Source organism: Cynoglossus semilaevis, chromosome 4 (genome assembly GCF_000523025.1).
Source record: "Cynoglossus semilaevis isolate Cse_v1.0 chromosome 4, Cse_v1.0, whole genome shotgun sequence".
Taxonomy (NCBI): domain Eukaryota; kingdom Metazoa; phylum Chordata; class Actinopteri; order Pleuronectiformes; family Cynoglossidae; genus Cynoglossus; species Cynoglossus semilaevis.
Window position 1 is genome coordinate 12,412,869 of NC_024310.1, and position 26,101 is coordinate 12,438,969.

At 39.3% G+C, this 26,101-nt stretch overlaps 1 protein-coding gene and 1 long non-coding RNA gene across 2 annotated transcripts in view; both read left to right on the forward strand.

Annotated features, from left to right (window-relative positions):
• LOC103378151 (cell adhesion molecule 2-like) overlaps positions 1–20,098 on the forward strand; it is a 48,145-nt gene extending 28,047 nt beyond the window's left edge. Inside the window, exons 4-9 of the mRNA XM_025055196.1 lie at positions 572–709; positions 6,768–6,926; positions 7,159–7,249; positions 7,657–7,835; positions 14,717–14,839; positions 15,207–20,098. Coding sequence (XP_024910964.1) covers positions 572–709; positions 6,768–6,926; positions 7,159–7,249; positions 7,657–7,835; positions 14,717–14,839; positions 15,207–15,325 — 809 coding nt within the window. The 3' untranslated portion in view covers positions 15,326–20,098. The remainder of the gene's footprint in view (positions 1–571; positions 710–6,767; positions 6,927–7,158; positions 7,250–7,656; positions 7,836–14,716; positions 14,840–15,206) is intronic.
• A 4,353-nt stretch (positions 20,099–24,451) lies between these two features.
• Positions 24,452–26,101, forward strand: part of LOC112486979 (uncharacterized) — a 3,895-nt gene continuing 2,245 nt past the window's right edge. Inside the window, exon 1 of the long non-coding RNA XR_003049623.1 lies at positions 24,452–24,658. This is a non-coding gene — a long non-coding RNA (uncharacterized LOC112486979). The remainder of the gene's footprint in view (positions 24,659–26,101) is intronic.

The following is a 26,101-nucleotide window of genomic DNA, read 5'->3' on the forward strand; positions in this document are numbered from 1 at the left end:
AAAACTTTGTTTTATTTTGAAATTTTTCTCTTTTTTTTTTTTTTTTGTTCTTTTAAGTTAGGTGAAAATGATTTATTAAGAGATTCAGACATAAAACCAGAGAATGTAAACAGTAAACAGGAAGTCGTCTTCCGTGTATATCATCGCATGACAACATATTTGTCAACTCTCTCATTTTGCCAACTAGTTTCCGTGCGAACTAGTTGGTGAGCAGAGCCAGTGTCGGAATAATGGAACAAGGTTTTCATAATAAATTCATGGGAGACGTAACCATGAAACCTCGTAGGTCAAGGACATCGTAAACTAAGGACTCACTGTAGTCTTTTACAATATTTCACCAAGACATTTCAAAGTGCCAACTTTTTGTGGGTTTAAAGGGATGCATTGCTCACTTTCACCTAAAAATCATGCCTGACAAAATTGTTTTTCATGTTCCTCCCACTACAAATTCAATGAATTCAAATTCATTTCAAGTGTTTTGTTGTTTTATTTATTTCACACTGGTTCCACCTCTTTAAAAAGGCAGATTTATTTCACTGTTTCTAATGATTCTCTCTTCTGTGCGCCGCAGGTGTACCAGGGAGGCCAGAGATCACAGGATTCACCAAACCTGCCATGGAGGGGGATGTTATCACCTTGACATGCACCACCACAGGGAGCAAGCCAGCCGCCAACATCCGGTGGTTTCGAAATGACAAGGAGGTCCAAGGTAAGCACGCCGTCTGGTCTGATCTGGTCTGGTCTGGGTCACACAGCCCTGTCTCTTCCTTTAACCAATGGCGTTTCTTGACATCATCACTGTCAAGTCATTCAGTCCAACGGCTCCAAACTTGTCCACGTCCATATTAAAGCACTGTCTCCACCAGCTGGGCTGCGACCACAGCACGATTCCTCTGGATCCCAGCCAATGTTTCTGCTGTTGTTGGAAGCCATCCAAATGTCTGTGGGCTGGACCACAGCCATCCACGTTTCATTACCTGACCAAGATGTATGACAGTGCCTTCCACTGCTACTGACTATATAATTTTACAGCAACGACCGATCTGTGAATTTACAGTGAGCAGAACCCTCAATCATGTCAGGCAGTGTTGAATGTGATTAGACAACAATATGACTATAATACAGTCAAGTAAAGGCTTATTATAAATGTCTCTTTACGAGTCTCCGGGGAACAGTCAACATCTGACTGTTGTTCTCTACGTTTAAGAAAATGAAGCAGCAACAGAAGAAAATAGTTGTTCTGATCGTAGAAGAAGCATCACAACAAACCGATTTCAACAACCTGTCTGTTGAATTTATGTTGTAAAAAAGTGCGAGGAAAGAATTTACGTCTTCCGTCATGAACCTGGCGGACCTGAAGAAATGGGAATATTGTACCGATTTTAAGATATTTTTTCTTGATTTTTTTTTTTTTATTCTGAAATTTTAGAAAAACAATAGATACTTGACTGGCCTGGCGTCAGTCTACTGGTAATGGCGTGCATTATGAAGACGAGAGTCAGACTGTGGTGACCAAGAGCAATTTTTTTAATATGTACTCAAGTGATCATTAACTGGTGGCCTGCGGGTCATATCCTGCCCACTGAATCGTCCAGTCCAGCCCTGAGACTGGATTGTGAGGATCAAAAACAAAATATTATGTTATTCCCAGTATTAAAGCAACTGGAAAAAAAAGAACAACTGAGACTTAAATAAGTATCAATAATTTTTACTTTTGTTAGACAAAAATGTGATTTTTTTTTTTTTTTTTTAATATCTGGTCTCACCAACAAATACGGTTCGTGTCCCTCTGACGTACAGAGGAGGTGGTGGTTGGTGGAAACACTGAATGTTTTTTCTCAGTCACAGCAAACAAATGCAAAGAGATCTGATTTTTTTTTTTCCCCTGAACTCTGAAGCAGCCGATTCTTTTTCTCTGCATCTACAGTCTGGCGCTCACTCACTCCTGTCCTCCGTCACTCCTGGATATCATCTGCTCTCTACAGTTTTTTATGGCTTATATCACTATCTTATCTCTGCTTTAACAATGAATCTAAAACATTAAAAAATACTACTGGGATGTTTTTCCCAAGCTGAATGCCGGTGGTTAAGCTGAGTGGAGCTCTTTAATGCAGCACAGCCTGCTGTGGAGACTCGGTGTGACAGTTGCTCTTTATTGAAGATTTGCACCAGAGAGCTTTTTCTTCTGGTTCTGTCTGTGTCTGCCAGCAGTAGCATCGTGATTGATGGGCCGGGGGCTGAGATATGAAGTTTTCTTGTTGGAATGACATGCACGTAGATCTGTGAAAGGCCAGCAGAGAGATGACACACAGCATCACAGCCACGCACGCTATCCATCTGAGGAAGCACCGCGTCAATCCACTGTCTACATGATGCACTAAGTGATACTTAGAGAAACTAAAACTGTTTGTTTTGTGGAGGGTGATTAGATAGGGGAAGATTTATTAAATACTGAGGCTAGGGTTGGGCTAGCTTTTATGCCCTTTGTTTTTTTATTTTTTATTTTTTTTTTTTATTCGCTCTTGTGCTGGATTGTAGGCTGAAGTTTAAAATAGACAGTAATTGCTATGTATTGGGTTAGAAAAATCACTGTATCAATATCAGTGTTGAATCAACATTTCATCATTAATATGGACTCTTTCTTAACCCCGCAAAGACTTGTATTGTGGGGGCTGTGTTTCTTACCATTATTGCAGCGATTGATTTTGATTAAAATTGTTTACGCTCACCTGGGGTTCTGCAGAACAAAGCAGAGACTGGAGGCTCAACTTAAAAACCTAATTTCCATGTCAAAGTGTCAAACAGCAGGCGTGTCAATCAGTGCTGCGGATCCACATCTTTTGTAGACGCTGCTTTAAAGTTTTCTTTGGAGCGAGAATATGCTGCAAGCAGCATGTTTTGCCACGGGTTCCACAGTGCAGTGGATCATTGCTGCCACCGTCTCCTGTCAGTCAAATCAGTCCCCAGTGGGGGAGCGGTCTACAGAGCTCCAAAGACAACAGCAGGTGTAATATCAAAAACATGTCATATTTATTTTACGCTCTGATGATTTATGTTCCAACAATTTGTATTGGAAGAACACGGCATTGCAATCCCGAAAATTCATCTGTCATCCGGCGTCGAGCTGTTTATTTGTGGCCTGCGTTGCTGCACAAATTTCTCATGTCGTTGAATGACAGCGAGACTTCGACTAGTAGCCTACAGGGACGGAAGAAACAACGCTCAGCCGGGGTAACATAAAATGGCACAAACAGTGTGTTTATCCTGGACATTCATGCAAAAATGGCAAAAATGGTATGTCCTTAAAAAAGGGTGAAGAATATAAGGTATACAAATATATACGCTAATATAGTAGTTTGACTGATGTGTTGCAAAGATGAATCTGAACTGAAATATAAATGTTCAGATTGATCAAACCTTTATCGACAAAACGGTGATGCATTAGCAACGTGTAACACAAATGTAGGAATGGATGTAAAAAAAATGAATAAAGAGCAAAATAATCCCATACAACATTTTAGATTAACAAAATAACCTACTACTGCGGTATACTGGGTACTACTAGGTTATTTTACCAGAGTAAAATATCAGTGTCGTTCTTCAGCTGTAGGTCACAACAGTCTGACAAATCTTTTCACCTTTTCCTTTTTTTCTTGTGAAGTGTAAACTTTTCCAAAGCCAGTGAAACATGTAGCAACAGTTCAAACCACTCTCTCTCTCTCTCTCTCTCTCCCTAACATCCACTCTCCTCTGGCATTTACTATTTTTTACTTTACTACATCTGTTGAAGCAGTGAGTAGAGTGTGAAGGATGTTTGGGAGTATGTACTCCACGGAATTATACGTTAGATCATTTATAGACTTACACCATCTGTTTGCCAAACAAGATGTGTGACGAGGACACGTGTATTTATTTTGACAATGCTGAACCTCATATACTGTAGTAGCAGTTTGACAACATATGCTGTATGTAAGTATTTACCGGTTTTTGTTTTACAAATGTACCCGGTAAGGGTTCTTCATAGTCAATAACTGGAGTAATCCATTTAGCTCAAACACCGTGATCACAGCCTAAATGTCTGTTGTTGTAATTGTTTTATTATCCTATTTTAAGGGCATTCATATCGTTACAGCAATTGACACTCGTCAATGTACTCTCATAGTGCAGTATTCCACTCTCACAGGTATATACAGTATACTCCAACCCTACTTTTAACATCTGATTGTTTGTCAAATTCTCAGAGGAGTTCTGAGGCTTCAGTGGAATCAATCAGAAACAATGATATTCGAGGGCTTTAGAGATTCATTAAAATTCAAAACTCTTTGCCCCAAACTCAAAAATACACATTCTTGTACCTGCTGCCTTGAATATGGTGAAAACAGTGCCCCCCACCCCCCACCCCCCTTAAATCTGCCCTTAGGAAACTGTCTGTGCAGCACCGTTGGCACAGCATGTAAGAGAAGTGCAGTGTTTCATGTTGGAGCTGGAGTCAGACAGAAGTCTTTTTACAAACTGAAGAATCCAGTCCTGCTGACCGTTGTTTAAAGTAGGAAAAGAAACATAATTCAACCAAAAATAACATCTCATAACTATCACATCAGTTTACATGAACAGACACAACAGGGCGGGCTGGATGCAGCCTTAGGGTGCACTGACATCGGGGCCATTGTACCTGGATGTAGCCTTCGGGTGCACTGACATCGGGGCCATTGTACCGTACCCAACCACATTAATGACCTAAAGTCAGGATTTACCATTCATTAGGATTGCTGTCAATCTTTGGGTCACGTCAAGGTCATCTGACTGAACCCAAAGGTCATGTCCATTTTATTATTAGTTTGTTTTTTAGGTAATAGCTGAATTAGCAACAGACCACATGGTCCTCATCGATCATTATTGGCTCAATTAAACACTCATTGGTGATCAATGACACGTCTGTCAAATGAACAAACTTTTTTTCTAATTTCCACACTTCCAGTAAAGTATTCCATTACATTTAATTGAGTGAATAAGCTAATTATGTAGCACTTTAAAGCACGTTGCATGACTAATTCAAAGATTGTAGCTTTTAACACTTTAATATGTTCAAATCACACTTCAAGTTTTAGCGTTAGCGGTATGGACTCGTGATGAGTAATCTGATTTTTCAGTCTGACTGTATCACTAATCAAATTGATTCATGCCCAGCCCGACAACCTGCCACAGAACTGTAATAGACTGGTAATGCATTGTGGGTTGCATCTTGCTTGGTTACTGTCATGGTCATGGTATTTTCCGATTATATGCCAATTTTCATTTTCTGTGTTTCTCAGATGACCATAGACTGGGTCACTCTGACACTGTGACTCACTGCATGTGGCCCACTCTGTGGATCACCACTTTAGTAGGCTGGTTTTAATGGGTTTTTGTGCTTGATGATAGATATGGTTAAATCTACAGTGGATACTGCTGACGTTGATGTTAATGGTCTGTGAATGGAATTTCCATATCAATGCAATGTTATTAAATGTGTGTATCAATAGTATACAGATAGTGTAGTATACAGATATTGGATGTGCTGCAGCACTGTGTCCCAGTGGCTGCCTATGTGCACCGCACGGCCCGGTGTACTGTCCTCGTACTGTGTAATAGGTCCTGCTGTTGAAAATCCCTGTAAAACTTCTGTCGTCCTCGTCTTTTTACCTTGTTGTTCCTCAGCTGCAGCTCCCTCGGTTAGCTGTTTACACGGAACAGTGCCTGGAAAAAAAGAGAAAGAAACAAAAACAAACCTTAGAGATTCAAGCTGTGAATAAAAGTTCAGAGACTAAATGAAAATGAAAATTACACAGCAGGGAAAACAAAACAAAGGGTTGAAGATATAAAGGTGGGATAAGTAGAGTGTACGTTTGCGGTTGGCACGAGGACAAAGTACAGCAAAGAAAAGTCAGAGTCGACTCGACTGTTGGAGGAGTGTATGTCTGTTTATGTTGACGTGGATGTTTGAGCGATGGTCCTGGAGGAGCAAACACACCCAACCAACCGAGTCAAGGCTTACACTGCTCTCCCCTCTCGATTCACACTTTCTTTGACTTGACTTTCAAAGGCCGAGAATTCCATCCCTCAGTAGAGACGACGAGAAAAACAACAACAGCAGCTGCAGCTGTCTCTGTCAGAAAAGCACCGTGTTGGAACAAAATCTAACGTTTCTCAACTTTGACTTAATAGAGTCCAGAAGATACGTAGGTCCAGAGGATACATAGGTGGGTAGGTAGGTTTGGTGGTTAGTAGTTAGGCTGCTCACTAGGTTGAGTATAGTTTAATCCGTTCCACAACAGAATATAAATTAAATACTAAATATACAAAAAAAAAAAACAGCAAATATCATGCTATAAATATACAAAAAAACCCAACAAATATCATGCTTAATGTAGTGCTGTCAAACTCATTTTGGTTAGAAAAAAAAAGTCCATCTTTTTCCCCTTTTTCAAAATTCATCAAGCAGGCCGGATTGAAATGCCAAGCGTGTTGTTTTTGGCCTGCAGACGTGGCCTGGAGCCCTGGGCTGGGGTTAGGAAGTGAACATTTTTAAATATATGAGCTGAAAAATTGATTCAATGAGTGACCAGTAAAATTAGAGTCGAAACACCTGGATTTATACTAAAAGTCTTGAAAAAGGTGGAACTCTAACAGTCACATTGTTGTTTTAATATAAACTAAAATACATTATTCTTTTCTGATCTACACGTTAATGGTAGAATTTTTTTTTCTTCCACTTTCTCACCCTGTAGCTACTAAAGAAGTGAACGCTACAGGGAAATCCTTCACTGTGAGAAGTAGCCTACAGTTCCAGGTGGACAGACGGGACGATGGCATCGCCTACACCTGCAGCGTGGAGCATGTGTCGCTGCTAAACCCTTACATGACCACGGAGGTCCTGGAGGTCCACTGTGAGTGTCATGGTTACACCCCAGGAAACGAGGATCGCTTTTTGATTATGTTAGAGAAGAAACAACCTTATGAAGATTGAGATTATAATAATGACCATTTATGTCGGATTAGTGTGGGATTAGTGTCGGATTGGTGAGGGATTAATATCAAAATAGAGCAGGGGGCCGGCTAGTTGTTAAACTAGCAGTGTCATATCCTTAAATATTATGTGTGTGTTTTTTCTTTTCACAGATGCCCCTCATCTAGAGATCTCACACTCACTGATCGTGCCACAGGAAGGACAGTACTTTAAACTGGAGTGTGTTTCCATAGGGAATCCGATGTGAGTTGTGTAATCGTATTATTTTTCTACCATTGTGGGTCCTTTCTCTAAGGCAGGGGTGTCAAACTCAAATTCACAGTGAGCCAAAATTGAAAAATCGGACAAAGTTGGAGGCCAAACTCAATATTTATTGAGAAATTGACAGCAATAGTTTATATTTACCCTTCTCTCCTTTTTTTGTCAATATATGCCCTCCAAAAAAAAGTGAGAATCCTAATAATAAAAGTCAAGTTTATATTGTTTTTCACTTGGCAGAAAAATACAAAAGGAATAAATAGAAATCCTAGAGATTACTTGGGCTCCAAAAATGTTATCAACTGAATTTGTCTAAAATTATTATTGTAGTTTGGCAGATTATATTGAAAGGTAAATGTGTGTTTTTTGTGCTGTGTTTTTGTTTATATCAGTCCTGAACCAGTGTTGTGGTCCAAAGACGGAGGAGAGCTGCCAGACATCGAGCGAATGATCGTGGAGGGCAGAGAACTAACCATCACCATGTTAAACAAGACAGACAACGGCACATACCGCTGTGAGGCCAGCAACCCACTGGGGACCAGCAGTGCTGAATATGTACTCTTTGTATACGGTAGGTGTACTTCACAGTACTTCACTGTACTTCACTGACTCCCAGTCCTCTGACAGATGATCACTTCTGTGGTATCTGGGCTCTGAGTGGCTCGACTTGGATGAATTCATCCAGGAAATCCTTAAGATCTTTAAGAAACCTCAGGTGAAGTCCTGGAGGTCTGGAAACCTTCACAGAAACAGAGGGACACCAGAGAGAGGACATACTGTAGCAGTTCTTTGTTTGTCTAGTTCAAGACAGGATTTACAGACCTTTAAAGTTTCTAATAAAATTAGGTAATAATATATATATATATATATATAAATTTAAAAAATATTATTATTATTGTTATTATTAGACAGCAGCTGTTTACTGGTTTGATTCAAGTACTCCTTGTATATGGTCAGTTGTTTTTTAATGGTAGGGTTTTCTTTATTTTCCATACGGAAAATACTTTGATTTTAAAAACCTAGGTGTTTAAAACCAAACATTTCCTTTCCAAAGCCAACTACTTTATATGTATTTCTACCTCCTTTTCAAACATTTTACAGCCAGAAGGGTTTCTGCATTATTTATCATCATATATTATTCAAATTCGTGAAGTATTTGCAGAGTATCAGTGCCAAGGAGCCGTTAAATCAGACGGAGACAAAGAAGGGCTGATAATTCTGTCAGCGCTCTCACAGTAAACACAGAAGGATCCCAGTTAGCAGGGAAGGACGGAGGACTGAGTGGAGGAGGCGTAGGATGTGAGAGAAAAACTGGTTTCACCGATGGTGGCAGTTCTTCTTCGGCACCATTGTGTCTGGAAAATTATTATCGAGGTCTCTCTGCATCATCTCTGTCTCTTAGCCTAATTTGCTAATGACGGGAACGCTGCGAAGCAATAAATGTTGTTTCGGCGCTCCAATTTATCAGCTCCTCCAGTTATGCTCGATGATACACTGGATTAAATAAAGTGAGGAAGCGCCATACATGATAATTAGTCTGTCTGGAGACGGAAACACATACTTAGTTTGGTTAAATACGTTTGAGTGGTGTCTGTGCGTGAAGCCTCCTACATTTTAACTTCTCATTCCATTCATTTTTATACTCCATCGCCTGTTCACCTCATATATTTGTTATATACATATTGTTAGGAAAATGTACACAATATTCAGTGTAAACACTAACAGGATTCCAAATAAACATGTAACTCCATCTCACATATGTTTGATAACCCGTACTTCGATGTTGTGAAATCACTGGGTCAGTAACCAACTCCCCCAGTTTGTCTGACTAAGGCGTCAGTACAGTTAGAGTATAACCTGGATGCCAGATTTAGCCAAGACACAGAAATGAGGCCCACGTATAGATGTGGGTCAGATCTGCTCTGCTCCAATCAAGGGCCAGACGAGGGCGACCTTTGGTTTATGTGTAGATGAGATTACACAGGGTTGGAGTTGTGTGATATGTGCAATAAAGCTGAATCAACATGCATGAGTTTATTTGAAAAAATACACAGCTCTACTTTAAATGATAAATGTGGCAGTGGTGGCTCAGTGGTTAAGGAAGCGGACTTGGGTCCGGAAGGCTTCAGGTTGGAGTCTGCTCCCCGGGTGATTAAAGCTGCCCACTTCACTTCACTTTGGTGATGGGTTGAGGTCAGAGGTCACATTTGGTTCTGTGCTGTGTCACAATGACAAGTAGTTCACTTTCACTTACTGTCCCATAACTGCATGAATGTTTATCCAATAATGTTAGTCTTAATAGTCGACCCCTCGTTGGCCTGGACGTCGTCCACTCATTCACAGCTTGACTTTTCACCTGCTTCAATTCACTGAGCTAAAGCTCTGGTTTTAACCCACTGCGGCAGCCATATTTTTTTTCCTCTTCCTTTCTTTCGCGTTGAGCTCATTCCCTGTGTGTATGTGTTGTTGTTTTTTTTTTCCATTAAGCAGACGTCATCGCCTTTGCACCTTCATCTGCAGCTCTCTAAGCCTCTGTTCTCCAACAGTCCCACATCAGGTGTAGGCAGTCACTGCTGTGTTTGCACGTAGCACACTCGCTCCAGTTTTTCAGAGCCCTTGTCTCAATGCTCCATGCACTCAACAGTGTGACACCACACAAACACACACACACACACACACACACGCACGCTGGATGATTGATGAGCCAACATCTCAGCTTTCAGACAGAAAATAATATTGTTTTCTGGATGAATTCGACATTCTCTTTAATTCTTTCTTTCTCTTCCCACACAGAGCACAGAGGCTTCAGTGCCAGCAGTTTACCACAGTCTCTGAGTTTAGTTTATACATGCTATGCTAGAGTTGAGCATATTAGAATGGGAAAAGAATGCATTTACAACACCAAACATAAACAACATACTGTATGTCCCACACCTTAAACATGAATAATAATAAATACAATATATTATAATATGATGTTTATATATGCATTTTAAAAAACAATTCATAGTATAATAGACTTGAACTTTTCTTTGTCAGGCAATATGAAAAATTAGATTTTTTTTTTTTTTACTGTAAATGAAGGCACTCCATTTTCAGTGTTTTATTTATTATTTTTTCCACACATCATTTCCTTCAGTAAATCACTCTTATATTATGGAAATCTAAGCTACTGTATGTTGCAGATACTTTTTCTTGTGTTGACTCTTTGTAAAAGCCACCTTTTTTCTTTTTTATTATTTGTATGAAAAGACATTGTCCTGCTGCAGGGGTTCATGGTGAAATCACCTTGATGCAAACACAGGTTCTCTAAAACTAGAACTGCACTCCTCTGTTCCATGTGTGTACTTTCCTAACTGGTTTGCTGTCATTCTGAATCATCGTACACTCTGTATATAAAATATTTCCAGTACTTCAAAGACAGAAGAAACAACTTTGATGCATTAAAATTCAATGCCTCATAAATATGCATTGTAAATAATCTCTATACTGGCTGCATTGTCTCATTACACATTTATATAACTTTACACATCCTAAATCAACACAACTGTATATAACTAATGTGAATAATTCAAAAATCAGAATCCAAATGTAGGAGAGAATCCTTTGAATATTAAGTTTGAGGATTTTTGCTGCATGTAAATCAAACTGAAGTCGGTCCAGCTCATGTGTTTTATTCATGTGGACCATATTATTTAAATAATGGATGTCTGTGTGTTCATTTATATTATAAAGGTATGTGAGTGAGGAACCGTCTGACATATCAATGAAGGAGCTTAAAAAGCTTCTAGATTATAGAACAGGAGTGCCAAACATATGGCCCGCAGGCCAAAACCAGCCCACTTAGGGTTTCAATCCGGCCTGCTTGATGACTTTTAAAAATAAAATAATACACAAATACTTTAGGTGAAACTATAATTCACTAAGTTCAACTAATGTAACTATTGTAATTTAATCATCTTTTTGTTATTTATAGGTAATTATGTTATGATTGTACTGGTCTGTTTACATTTAATTAGGCCGTATGCAGCCCCTCAACCAAAATGAGTTTGACATCCCTTTTCTCGAGGTTAACAAATCCACAGGTGGAAGCAACAGTATTGAAGTCTACTTATTTCAAAAGCAAACTAAATGATAGCTTATAACAGCTAACAGTTAACAGAAAGATATTTTTGATGGTGTTTCCACAGTAAAAGCTGAAGTTGAAACTACTTTTTCGACACTGTAACACTGTTTGTCACTTCATTATAGTCTATCGTCACTTCAACATCTTCAGAGATTAAAAAAAAAAAAATCAATGTTGATTTCACCTGTTTCCGCTGAACCCTGTAGACTGTTGTTTATCACACTGTTGTTCCCCCTCGTCTTCCTTTTTACTGCTGTCACTGTCTGCAACCATGGCAACAGCCAAAGACTTTCCAGGGCCCACAACAGGTAAATATCCCACCAGATGATCATTGCAAACCAGATTACCAGTCTGTGAACCTGGTCCTGGATCTGGGTCTACAAACATCCCTGCCTTTGCCAAGCATGAGCTCCATGGCAGCCATCACCATGCATCGATGATGTGGCATTCTCTCCCTACAGCTGTGTCGCAGACTTCATGTTACCACACAATGTGCTTTCGCCTTGGTTTCCTTCAGAACCATTATTCCATCATGTAAACTGGCTGGCGCTGCAGATGGAGATTAGATCCATGCCAGTGCGTGAATATTTGATTTGACAATATACACATGAAATATAACAACCAGTGATTCTATCCATGACAAAAACATAATACTTTTGAGCACGGCAGAAAACTTCTGTAATAAATCGTAAATATCACTGATATTGCTTTAAAATGTATATAAGTTACAAGTGATGATTTCTTGAAAATATCCATCTCTGTTGATTTTAATTTGGAAAAAGAAATATGTCTTTTGTGGTTAAAAAAATGCTTGAAAAACTTGAAACTTGTCTTTAAGAGAGACTTAAGCTTTAACAGGAGACAGGACCGAAGAAGAAGAACGCCACAATTTAGCCACAGCAGCTAAACATAATTAACGATAGCTTAAGGCGTGTTAGCAAATAGCTATAATTGCCTCAAAAGTTAAAGTAACAAAAAAAGTTAATTAAAAAGTCAATAAATGTCTAAAAATAAAACTAGAACAATACTTTTATCTGTATTGTGTTCCACACTTCAACTTTTGCGTACATCTTTGGGCGAAATGTGTTTTTACTGCCGTTAGCACAAAAATTTTTTTAAAAAAACCCTCTGCTCCTGTGTATAGACTGCAGTTCACTGTTCCTGTTCAGTGGATGGGTTAGGTAGACTGCAGCTCACTGTTCCTGTTCAGTGGATGGGTTAAGTTCAGAGGACACATTACAATATTTAGGGCTTTCTGTTTCCTCCTAAATATTGTGACATTAGCTTAGCAACAGCTAAAGGTTAGACTCAAAAAAGGTTTAACCTGTATTTCTTTTATATTTCATTTGTTTTTTAAACTTTGTCTGGGTCTAATTGTGAGCGCTGTGGTAGTTACAGTTCTGACCTATGGAAAGTCGTTGCATTTAAAGGAACATTAAGCTAAGAAATCTATTTGGATTTAAGTAAAGCGCTAGCAGTCATTCTCTCACCAGCTGTTCATCTTGTTGCGTTACTAAAGGCTGTGAGCGCAGCCAGTATCAGTTCAGTATTACATTTTTTTCCCCCTTAGCAAACAGACATAATTTAACAACTTGTAACAATATCCTCTGACAAACAAACCAAAGTCGAACTTGTACTGATTGGTTAAAACTGCCTGTGGGTCCCTGATAAAACTATTATGGTTCCACTCTGCATGGAATTAAGCTGCATGTTTTACATTTTCATCCCTTCTTTGAAATTTCATCGTTCTACCATTCGTCCTTGGAGGTTGCTGTAAATGGGGAGTTGCCTTCTGTTAACGGCGCTGTGTAACGAGGTTTGCACGAACATCCCCGTCGTCATTCCGCAGGGTCACTTTGCAAAAGTGAGCACGAGTTATAGCCATTCATCAGCTTGAGATAATGAGAGCACTGTAAAGACACAACCGCTTTAGGGGTTATTACACAACTGACACGAAGGCATGGAGCTGCCTGGGGAACTTTCCGTTGCTCTCTGCATGGATGCCTCCTGTGAAATAACTCTGGTTCAAAAGACAGAAAAATACTCCGACAGCAGAAATTGACAACAAGAACACAACTGCGTGTGTTTGTGTATATGCTTAGGACAATTACCGTCTGTGTTACTGTGGAGTTTTAGGAGTATTTGTTTTGAGTGGAACCAAAGCCTAATCCTAATGAGGAACCCTCGGTTCTCAGGCTGTGGTATGAAATAGGATGAAGATGTGAATTGCAGAATCAGTAGGGCATTTACTGGCTTTAGTTAAGAGCACAATCTGGGCAAATTACATTTGGATTTTTGTAAACACCGCAGGCAGCCTCCTCTTGCTTCCATGCAGGGGGTGCTGTAAATGCAGTTTTAACAACCTGATCATTAAGTGAGTAGAACACTGTTATGTATAAATGTAATCTTGTAAGTTAATACAGTAACTGCCAAATGTATATATAACAGGGCTGCCAAAGGTAATATATATATATATATATATAACAAAAAACCGCCATCACATTTTTTAACTTGTGCACCCCCTAGTGGCAGCTCGTGCACCCCCTAGTGGCAGCTCGTACACCCTACTCTGGCAATCCGTGATATAGATTGATGTGTAGAGAAACATTAAGTCACTTCTCCAAAGTTTCATTAAATCAGCCTACTTTTTCTCTAATAGGATTATTAAGATTGATGAATAAATGTTGGCGATGAACTTCTTAGGCTGCTAACAAAGTAGTAGTAGCCTGAGCTGTGATTGGCTGTCTTTTCTTGGAGGGCAGAATTATGTTGTCAATTTAGAAGCACATCCATGTCCAATATCTATGTACAGTCTATGGATTTTAAAAATAGACGTTTGTCGGTGCCAATTTTTGTGAAGAGCAGCTTTAAAAATCAGTGTGTGGGCTTTGGAGTAAACATGAAAAACATCAACATCCCTCTGAGCCCGGACTTCTTTTCACTGCAGCACATTCCTGTTACCGTCACTTCTTTGAATTGCAGATGTTTGGTACTTTTCGTAAATGTCACTTCAGGGACCTTCCAGCAGTTATACCAGGTTGCTCTAAATCTGGCAGAGACTCATGTGATCCTGCTGTGCTTTGTTCACAAATGTAAGAGCTGCTTCTAAAATTGTGTATTTCTCTAGGATAATTGTGAAAGCAGAAATATTTGCACGGCTGTTTAATCATTGTTTACAGCTGCTAAATATTTGGCTGTTTAATCATTGTTTACAGCTGCTGGAAGATGAGACCACAGCAGCAGCAGCAGCAGCAGCAGCACGTGCTGCAGGTGCTGAGCTTCTCCTCACTTACCCTCCTCCTCTAACTCTCTGTGGCTCATTTCAGATCCTAATGCTCTGGGACAACACGGACCAGATCACGCTCTAATCGGAGGTGTCGTCGCCGTCGTGGTCTTCATCACCCTGTGTTTGATTATCGTTTTTGGACGATATCTAGCCAGACATAAAGGTAAAACAGGGCAGCTGTGCTTCCATCTGAATATAAAAGAACACGTCTGAAGTCAGTGCATGTGTATGAACACAAGTCTACAGTCATTGTAGTTTCTCTAGGTCTAACTCTGTGGTCACTAGTTCATTCATAGTCAATTACATCTAAATGTTCTATTTAATTGTTCATGACGAGCTCTCCCTTCTTACAGCTACTTATCGGACAACCCTGAAGAAGAACATTAAATCATTGAAGTAGATTTAAAAATGAATGATGGAGACCATACCAGTGCAGTCTCCTCTTTGGTGGTGATACTGTTAGATGTCTCTCCGACTCTTCTATCACTGCTGTTGTACTTAGCTGTGCATGTGTGCCTGTGTGTTCACAGGAACATATCTAACACATGAAGCCAAAGGAGCGGAGGACGCGCCAGACGCAGACACAGCCATCATCAACGCTGAGGGGAACCACTTGCATGCAGAGGAAAAGAAAGAGTATTTCATTTAGACTTCGTCTTGTTTATCGACAACATCTGCCAGAAGACATGCAATTTTCAGCTGCCTCAGCATCACTGTCTGTTTCACTTAGTGTTCCCTTGGAGTCTTTGGTCTGCTTAGATATGCTTGTTTTTAAAGCATACGCTCCTTTTGTATCCATTGTGTCCATTTTGGTTTTACAGTGCCTCGATGCCAGCCAGTACTTCAATGTGGCAATATGGCACTTGTGTGGCTACAAAGTGTGCTAACGGGGGTATTTACATCGGCTGGTATGTAGAGTCCATGTGGGTCCTGATGCAAATTGCCTGTATGTGGACAGAGCGCAGCGTTTAACCCATCTGTGCAGAGCAAAATACAAAACCACAATGCCCACTTTGTACCCATATAGTCTGAGTAAATCCATGTGGGACCCACATGGACCTGCAGGCTGGGCTGTACCTGTTGTTGTTTTACTCTGTTCTCTGTCATTGAGCGTATTTGCTCTTTCAGTTCAACAACTTTTGCTTTTTTTAAAAAAAAAGAAAAATATTTGAATACAAGAAGAATGTGCTTTAATTCACAACACAGTCAAAACTTCAGTTCAACCACTGGCTGTGTTGGCCCCATGGATTTCTCTGTCCCTTAATGTCTTTTTAAAGAATTCAATGGTTTGGAATGACGCCTGGAGTTTACCCCCCACCCACGGCCCCCTAACCACAGCCATACTGCACATTTGCAGTTATCACAAAGAGCAGACACTTCGACAAAAACAAAACATAGAAGCACAATCAATGGGATTGTCTCCACATCACATTCACTCCCTCCTCAGCTCCTTCTCCATGTTCCTGTATTGATTTGTTTTCAGTTTGTTCCTCATGTTGTTGGTTTGTACCAAACAGAGAACAAGTCAGAAAATTAAAGCACAAAGTCTAAGGACTAATAGAAGGGGAAACACATCAACTGTCTCAGGATTCAATATGAGTATGGATCATAGATCGTATGTAAGAGCTGCTCCCTTTGAATGACAGTCAATGGGAACTGCAGGCTTTGTCTCGCTCAAGTGATGCCATCAGCTAACATGTTCTAGAACGTTTTATGGTTGTAACGCTTAGTTTCAGGTCTTATATATTGAAATATATGATGTCAGCTGTGTAGGTTTGGACAACATTGAGAGAACATGACAAGATACAGTTAGTCTAGCTACTGAAGGTTTCCAATGACGATAACACCAAACATCAGAGAATATGGAGCTGTACTGGCCTGTCAATCACAGGGCCCTGGACCAGGGCAGAGTAAATTACATATTTTTAAATTTATTTTAATGGTTATTGCAAATTAACATTTTTTTTATTATTATAAAACGGGTGACCTCTGCTCAAGAAGGTCAAATTGATCATCTCTTCTCTGGGCTGTAACTAACCGTAGTGTGGCGCATCTGAGGACCTTACAGAAAGCTCTTGTTGGTGGTAGTTACAGCTGACAAAAGTGGTGATTACTAGAGCCGATACTGATCCGATACCCAAGCCCAAATGCTTACCTTATCTTTGCCGTAAACGGGAACACTATCGCCTCAGCAACAGCAGAATACTGCAGGAGAAAAGAAGGTATCGGATTGGTATCGGGAGATACTCCAAGTTGCAGTATCATACATTGAATAGTTATATTGAGCCATCCCTAGACAAAACCTGTATGAAGAATACAGTAAAGACATAACAGCATTTCTTTAAAAAAATCCTCTACTAGTCTGACTTAGAAGCCATTTGGAAATGTGGTTTGTCTGTAGTATTACTTCGTGTCAGCAGGCTCCAAAAACCTCTGGCTTCCATAAATATATTTATGGATAGATAGATTGACTTCTGCTTCTTCACATTTTGTGCGTTTGTCTTAAATAAATGTCTTGTTTACCAGGATACTAAAGTCCAAAACAGCCATGTTAAGGGTTTTCTGTTCCTCACTCGGTGTAGTTACTCAGCGAGCTACTAGTTACTCGTCGAAGAAAAGCCACCAAATCCACTGATTGGGTTGTTACTCATGTGTATTTCTGTCATCTCTTTTGAAAGTCTGATGAAAAAACACGGGTTCCTCTAACATTACAAAGGACTTGATGTTTGACCAAAGTGGAGGTTACCATGACAGCAAACCATGTTATTTTTTATTGTGTTCTGAATCTTAAATAGAAAAGAACTTAGAAAAGGGATCCAGTCCAACTGCTGAAAACTTTAAAATCTTTAAGAAAATACGTAGATTTAGACGTAGCCACATGTTCCAGTTTTCTACCATTCAAAATGAGAAATATCTGAAACCTGCGGAGCACTTTCATTCACTGTTCAAGGCTTTATGTTGCCGGCCTGGTTTATTAGGTGATAGGTACATCCATTTCTTAAATAGGGTCTATGGTCCAGAGGGGGCGGTGTTGTCAGATATATGATTTGTGTGTGTGTGTGTGTGTGTGTTTGGGATACAGTGTGATATCCAATCTGAATAAATGGAACTTCGAGGGAGTTCATTTTATTTATTTTAACTTTTATTGAACAACTATGCTCAGTGTGTGGATATTGCTGTAAAATACTTTGCCAACGTGACTAATGGTGAACACTATTGTTGAATCTTTAGATCCCTGGCACATTACAATTTGTATATTAGCATATACAGTAGCTAAATATTCCAGAAGTATTTTTTCCCATTTACAAACCTTCTGAGGAGTTTGTACACTTCCTGTTTCGATGTTTATGTCCGGCCTGTAACTTGGTAAGAAAAGACTTTTCACTTACAAAGTCTGTTCTGTTTGTTATACCCACTGACCAATGGCTTATATCTACACAGGGGGCGCTGAAGTCAATTGCAGCACTAATTAGGTGAGGGTGGGGTACACACAGACAGGGACAAACAACTATTCACACTTACATTCATACTTGTGGTCAGTTCAAATCCAGTCCACTTTTCCCAAAACTGTTTGAGTGCAAAGAAGTTAAATGTACACCTGCAGCTGATGTCAGATTATCCCTGGGTCACCTAGCAAAATGATTAGGATAGAAAACTCCATTAGAGTTCCACACAGAGACCCTTGGTGACAGTAGGGATAGAAGGTGAAACGGAGGTCAAAGGTCAATGATTACTGCTTTCATTCTCCTCTTCTTTATATGTCAGACGCTGTCAGTCGATGACAGATGTGCCAGTCAAACATCCTTTGTCAACAAAGCTAAGCAAAATCCAATGGGTTTATGGAAAAAAAAAACACCTAATGCCATAACTGCCGCTAACCTTTGAGTTCGTCTTACTTCTAATAGTGAAATAATAAAAGACTTAGGAGTTGTGTAAAAACCAGGAGACATTGTTATAAACCGACAATCTTCTAGTCAAGTTCCCAACAGAGCGATTCTTGTAAAGGCTGAGCCTTTACCTAATTTAGCCATTAAAATACTCTATAATTGACATTTTACAGTGTTATAGCGTAATTTGTTTTCGAATTAATTTTGATTATCAAATAGGTTTAACAGTTGAAAAGACTAAAAATAAAGTTGTGTAAATGTTCAAGTCTGTTGCCAAACTACAGGTTCAAGTTGTATTTCTATATAAGGAGGTGTACTAACTTCAAAAATGGAATTTGTATCCTACAGATGATTTGCCATAAAATGTGTAAATAGTGTGTAAGTATTCAATTCAATTCAATTCAATGTCAGGAAGAGACACTAATTCATCCATTCATCTATCGTCCATTGCTTAAACCTGTTGAGGGTTAATCTGTAATATTTATTTTGTGTTTGACACTTTGATGAAATAGTTTTACACTTTTGAAGATTTCTTCAAAACAGGGATTTTCTTGTTTAATTGCTTAAAATGTGAGAAAAAACTGATACAAAAAAATAAATGATCAGAATATGTGTATTTATTATGATTGACATTTATTATATAATAATATAATTGTTGATATAATTGCTGTTCTAACTGAAGTATTTGTCCGACATATACCTTTTTTCTTGTTTTTATTTGGAAACATGCCTCATAAAACTACACAAGGATCACCGTTATGGCCTTTGAGTTTGCTGCAAACATTTCCACTAACATGTCGAGCCACTGGTGAATCATCTCCTCATTGTAAATAAGGCCACTGTATTAAAGACATTCAGGCTCATCGCTAACGCTCATATTTGTTATTTTGTTCGGTCAATCTATACAACTCATTTTGTACAAAGTTTGAATTGCTGTACTCAATTTGCTTTTTATGGAGAATGTGTGAGATTTTCTTTATTTATCTCGGTATTGAGTATTCTCTTTTCAACTATGCCACTGTAAAAAAAAGAAAAGAAAAGAAAAAAGAGAGAAAAAAATGCAGATTAAAATATAAACAACTTGAAAAATGTCTTTCTTTGTTTTTTACCCAACACTTCCTTCTGTTATAAATAACGCACATAAATCAACACAGCAGGTAGACGTGTTAGTTTCACACCTGTTATTTATAGTGATTAATGAAAATGATAGAACAGTAATGTGGAAAACTGTCAAAAACAATATGTAAAACTATAACCAAAAGTTAGCTTTGAATTTTACATCATAGAGTTGCTGGATTTCAGCCATTACCGTGTTTCTTGAAGGTAGATAGATAGATACTGTAGATAGATAGCTATCTAGCAAGCTTACTAACTTACCAGCTCACTTGCTGTTTGTCTGTATAGATATTTATCTATATACATGTATTTATTCCAGAAAAACTAACTGGAGTTGTCCATATAGCACGACTATTTTTTTTTTTACTTGTACTTACGTCCTAGCTGCTGCTATTGTCATCAGACATGTTGGAGCAGCGTCTCTGTTAACAACATGGGGCTCCGCGTTGTGTTGAGCATTTCATGCTATCTGATCCATTGGCCTCTCTATAACTGTAGTCAATGTAAGGATGATTCTGACCCTGTGGTTCAGAATTAAAGCTGCTTCACTGAAAGACAATACTATAAAAAAGTCATTCTGTGTTGAAAAAACTGCCGGGTTTTTGTCTCCGGTTTGTACCTATGTATAATGTGTACACTAATGGTCAACACAGTTATCTCTGCATTGTATCTACTTTCCAAAAAAGATATAACTTTTAAAGTCCTCAACATTTAAAAGTGCATACAAAGTGTCTTAACTTTCTACGTCAAAGATTTAAAAAAAAATGTACAGCTCCACGGGAAGTCTGCCTGCAGCTCTGATAACATATGCATTTATACAGAGGGACAAACTGAAGACTCAGGTGTCTCTCTCTCTCTCTGTCTCTCTCGCTCTGTCTCTCAGTTCACTCTGCCTGAAGTGGCTTCATTAAAGATGTCATTCTGCCTGAAGTGGCTTCATTAAAGATGAAAACAAACTGCCCACAGATGTGAACACAGCAGGGTGCTGTTGCCTGATTTTTTACAAACAAGACACAGGACAGACGCCAGGTGAGGAATACTGGAGGCAAATCACTCCGTGCCACATGGGATGTGGCTGATTGTTTTAATTGGAAGATGAAACTTTAGTGATCCCTGTAGGGAAGTTAAGTAATTGTAAGAAGAAACAGTAAAGGAGCAAACATTCCCTTATCCCACAAGAGGTCTGTCTGTGAAGCAGAAGGCATTTGCTGGGGTATATAAGATGTAAAAAAATGCCATTTCCACATAAATAAAGAAAATCTAACAAACACTTCTGCAAAGAATGTTCAAGCTGTTTCCTTTCAAATGTAGACACTAAGGCCCAAGGTTAATCAAAGGTCTCAGGAATTCAACCTCCTACTGCTGCCAAAGTCTTGAGAAGTGCATGCTACAAAAGTAAACAAGTTCTGTTCTCACTACCGTCCATCATAACAGCGTTGGCATGGAGATGACGGCTAGTTATTACACATGCTGACCACAACAAAACACAAACAAATGAACAAAAACAGCAATTTAGCACTTGTTCAGCTCACGGTCTCCTCTGAAGGCTACTAGTCCAGGGAAACAAATTAAAAGTAGATTATCCTGAAGCAGTATCAGGACCTCAGATATGGGATTTAACTTGTACAAAATATTTGATTAAATATCACCAGAAATTTGGACCCAAAATGTGTTAAAGCAAAAATAATTTTACAAATACTCTAACCCTCGTGACCGTGTATGTGATGAAAAAAACAAGATAACGAATGAGGGAAATAAAAAAAACAATAAAATGCTAATTAAAATTTTGATTATGTGCTCTCTTTAGGGTCTAGGTCAACTCTATGGACATGAAGTGTAATGGCCTGTAGATATGCATTAACTTTGCAAACACTAAACATTATTTACCTTATTTGTATTTAATGAAAATAAATGTATGCTCCAGCATCTTCCACACAACTGAACCAATTAGGACACGCAATAAAAAGGACAGTTTTTATTGTCCATCATCTGCTTCAGTGACACAGATGAGGAGTGGCTTTCAGGACGGAATGTTCCGTAACAACCTGATGCCGAACGCTGAACTTCTATTAAAATATCTTAGAACGGATTAAGATCTCGTTCCGGGACATAGGGCCTGAATCATTCTGATCCTCCATTCCTCAGTTCCCCATGACCTTGAGCGTGACATACCTTCCCAGCAGACTAATGTTCCCATTATCAGCACTCTGTCCGGCTTAACCACCTGCCTCCTTCACACACTCTCCCCTCACACAAATGGCTCCCAATGTTCAATTCATTATCATTACAACCAAAAAAAAAAAGCCCGCCTGCTCAGATAAACATCAGCATCATGCTATTGGACTCCTTTGTGTTATTTAAAGCTCAGTGCTTCGTTAAGCTATGTAAATTGAGATAGACTGTCTTGAATAATGCCTGGCAGGAAATAATACTAAGAATCCATCATAATTTAGTAATTGGATATCAAGGACAGGGTGGGAAAGGAGGGTAATCGTGTGCCGTAGGAAGGTTGGAGTTTGGAAAATGGATTTTTTTTTACCCTGGAAATGTGAGAACAAACCTTGGGCAATGTAACAACCACAGCTCGACCTCTGAGGAGGACGTGTAAGTCCGAATGTATGACCTGGAGAAACTAATCCCCACTGTAACCTGTAGGCTGGGTTCAGATCAGGCCTCCAGCTTAGAACAGACTCTTATCTGGGCAGAGCAGGAGCTTCAGACCAAATCCTGGAAACAGAAATATAGATATCTTTAAACTAAATGGACTGAACATATATGCTGCTGTTTTTCCCCCGTCTCTTTCTACCCAAAGAGAAATGATACAAGAACAAGAAGTCAAGAGTTATTCTATGGTCACTGCCTGATCGGTGGTGCCAAACATTTCCTCTCAACTACCACGAATATATATATATATATATATATATATATGTCCTCCTACAGTGTGTGTCAGGGATCATTGGCAGTTTGTCTGTACACATAAAGTGTACAAATGTTTACAAACTGCACTGCAATATTACATGTCCAGTTGATGTGTGTAAAAAAGTCCGAGTGCAGATTAAATTATAGAAATAATTATTTGAAACAAGATATCGCAAATTAAATCAAACAGAATTTGTGTGGGAATGGTGCCACGATAAGTATCGTAATAGGGTTTCCTCCGATAATGAAAACCCGATAACACAATGCCTTTTGTCAAATGATGAGTGCCCTAAAAATAAAATGGGGAAAAATGGCTGTATGTGAAGTGAAAGCCACTAGATGGCAGCATTGCAGCTTATGTTATCTATTTTGATAATCAGGGGACTGTATGCAGAATACCAGTGTCAGCAACTTTGTACAGATGAATAAATATTAACAGGCGTTCAATGGTATTTCAATTTGGATGGACTTCTCTCCCCTGGGGGCCGGGGCTGATAATAATTGAGAATCACTGCTTTAACCCATCATCTTAGTGAACAGGTGGCACTGAACTTCCTGAAGCACCAGGCCACCACTGCCCCGCTTTGTCGGTATTGGGCGATATCAGAATCATAAGTTAAGTGTTTGGACATTACCGGCGTATCGGATATTGGCAAAATGTTGATGACATCCCTAAATAACACATTTGAGTTCATTTCTGTTTTCTACTGTATTTTCTGATCTATGTCTTTATGTTTTACTCAGTTTTGAAGCTGAATCACAAAGCTGCAAAACATAATCCTGAGATATGATCTGACTAATCATAGTTGATAGGATTCAACAGATCTTTCACATTTACACTTGTGACAGGACCAAGTGGAAGTCAGGGAGGAGTCAAATGATGTGGAACAAATAACGCAAGTCGGCGCGTCCCTCTGGATGCATCACACTGCCATTAGTCTGGATGAATGAGTACAGTCAGATGCAATTCCCTTGTCTGCTGCACGAGGGCTTCAGCGGCTTCGCGTTCAAATCAGGCCACATGCGAGTCCATGGATGGATGACTGAAACAGGGCTGCCCACTGTACTTTAAACACATTTATCCACACTGGCTCACATCCTCAGAGGTGCGTCTTTAAATAGACCGCCCTGGGATTAAGTGTCTGCTATTTGATTTATTCCGTATTGTATTTTTACATCTAATTAAAACAGACTTTGCCGTGTTGTTTGGCTGAGTTTTGAATCTCACAGACCCAGGAGAGTACATAAAGGGGAGCCTTGTCTTGGGAAGTCATTTGGGGGCGAAAAGCTTGTACCTGTGGCATAAGGTGTGCAGTAAATATCGTGCCATCTGTTCAGAATTGAGCACTTGCAATTCTTCCAAGGAACTCACAGGAGACTTAATTAAAGTTGGAGCATTAGTGAGTGAGAGACTGATGTTCCTCCAATAAAGCGATGGTTACACAGAGTCACAGGATGAGTTTGATGCCAGAGATGAAATTGTTTGAGGGTAAAAAGACAGTTCTGCGTTTCAATATTAAAGTCTTTTCCCCCCGAGATCTCGTAAGTATTCTTTGATGCTCTTTTAATTTTTGTTTTTGTACCTCTTAAATCTACTAAATGTCTGAGGGGAGATTTTTCAGTGAGGTTTTGTGAAGAAAGTTTAATGTTTTAGTAATTCCTGTAGGATGTTACCACAAAACATCTGTGGTTGTATTGTAAAATCACTATATATTGTTTTGTTTGTCCACTGACTTGCTATTTCTTCTCTTGTTACCCTTTTTCTTAAAAGTAGTTCGGGCATTTTACTCAGACAGGATCCAGTAGGTGGCAGCAAAAGAATGCATGGCTGCTTACCATTCCTGTCTACCTGTGTTAATCAGTTTCATCACACTCACCTGTGTCTCTGTCATCAGTCTCACTCGTGTCACCTGGTGGCCTGTGTGTATGTATATCTCTGTCCCTCACTCTGTCCTTTGGTTCATTGTGGTATGTCCCTTGACCGTGCCATGCTGTTGTTTATTAGTGTCCTGTCCGTCCCTTGTCCATGCGTCTTCGATGTTCCTGCCTGGTCTTTGAATGTAAGTTTTGAACAATGACTAAACTTTCTGAAACTGAGAATTGTCTCTCTGGTGCTGCACTGGAGAGACAATTACATGTTTTTGGATTTTGTTTAACTTCCCAACATTACCGTACTGTATAACGATTGGAATCATCAGCTGCTGTTGTCTATTGAAAACTGGCCTCTGAGCCAAAACCTTTTCAAAATCAACTTAAAACTATGGCTGGGGATTTAATTAACATTTTAATACAGGTTTATTTTACCCTCATGTTCTGCCCCTGTATGAATAACAGCCATTTAACAGTCAGAGGCAGATGTTTGAATATATTTAGTAAAATATAAAATAGTAATACATGGACTATAACTAACCCTATACTGTACCAAATGTAATGAAACATACTAAATGCATGCTAATTTGACTCCTTTCCACTTCCCTGTCTCAGTGTGTACTCTACAGTAGCTGTTTTTCTCTCTCCTCTTCTCCCACCTTCCACTTTCTCTCACTCTGTGCGTGTGAGTGTATGCGTTCTGTGTCTGTTACTCCTGCCACTCCTCCTCCTCCTCCTGCTCACAGTGAAAACTCACATAACATGCAGATTAAGCAGAGAAACTGAAGGGAAAAAGCAGCTCCTCCTCCGTCTCTTAGACAGGTGGCGGCTCCAAATTTTCACGGCTCTCAGAGCCGTCCACAGACACATGAGCAACTTAATGACGCTATCAGGGTTTTTTGTTTGTTTTGTTTTTCCAAGACTAAATGAGATACAGCACAGTTTAAATGAACTCAGTGGTTCCTCATTGTTTTTGATGTGGATTTTTTCCACACAATAAAGATGGAAGAATAAACATTTCTTTCATAAAATGTAAAATAAAAAGCTGACATTTTCGTTAATAAATAAATGCCAGTCACGTACACGAGGGTTTTTTTTTTTTTTTGGGGGGGGGGGGGGGGGGGGCCGCTTTGGGATGTGATGGAGGCTGACACGCGTTAAGAATAAACATTTCAAAGTTTGAAAACCGCTGGCCTAAATCTAGTAGCACCAGATAAAAGAATCCATTTTTTTGCACAAAACCTGGTTGGAAATGAAACACAGTCGGAAATGTTCTTGTTCTTTATCAAAGCACTTTTGAAATATTTTGAAATAGAATTTCATATTTTTGTTCCACTGTGTGAAGACACGTCGTTATATCTCCTATTTCTGAAATGGGTAAAGCCAATGGTAAAGCCATGACTCCCACACTTGAAGAGCAGCAGTGCTGCACTTGTCTTTATAATGCCAGTCAGTGTGATGGTGAGCCTCAGGGATTACCCCAGACAGACAGCTCTGGGAAGACAACTGATTAAACAGTGGCAAGAAGAGAGAAAATATTTAATTCAGCCATATTTAGTATTCATGGGATGGACAGCCATATAATGGTTCACCTTGAGGGGGGTCATCAGTGGAGAAGGTCCAGAATCTCAAAG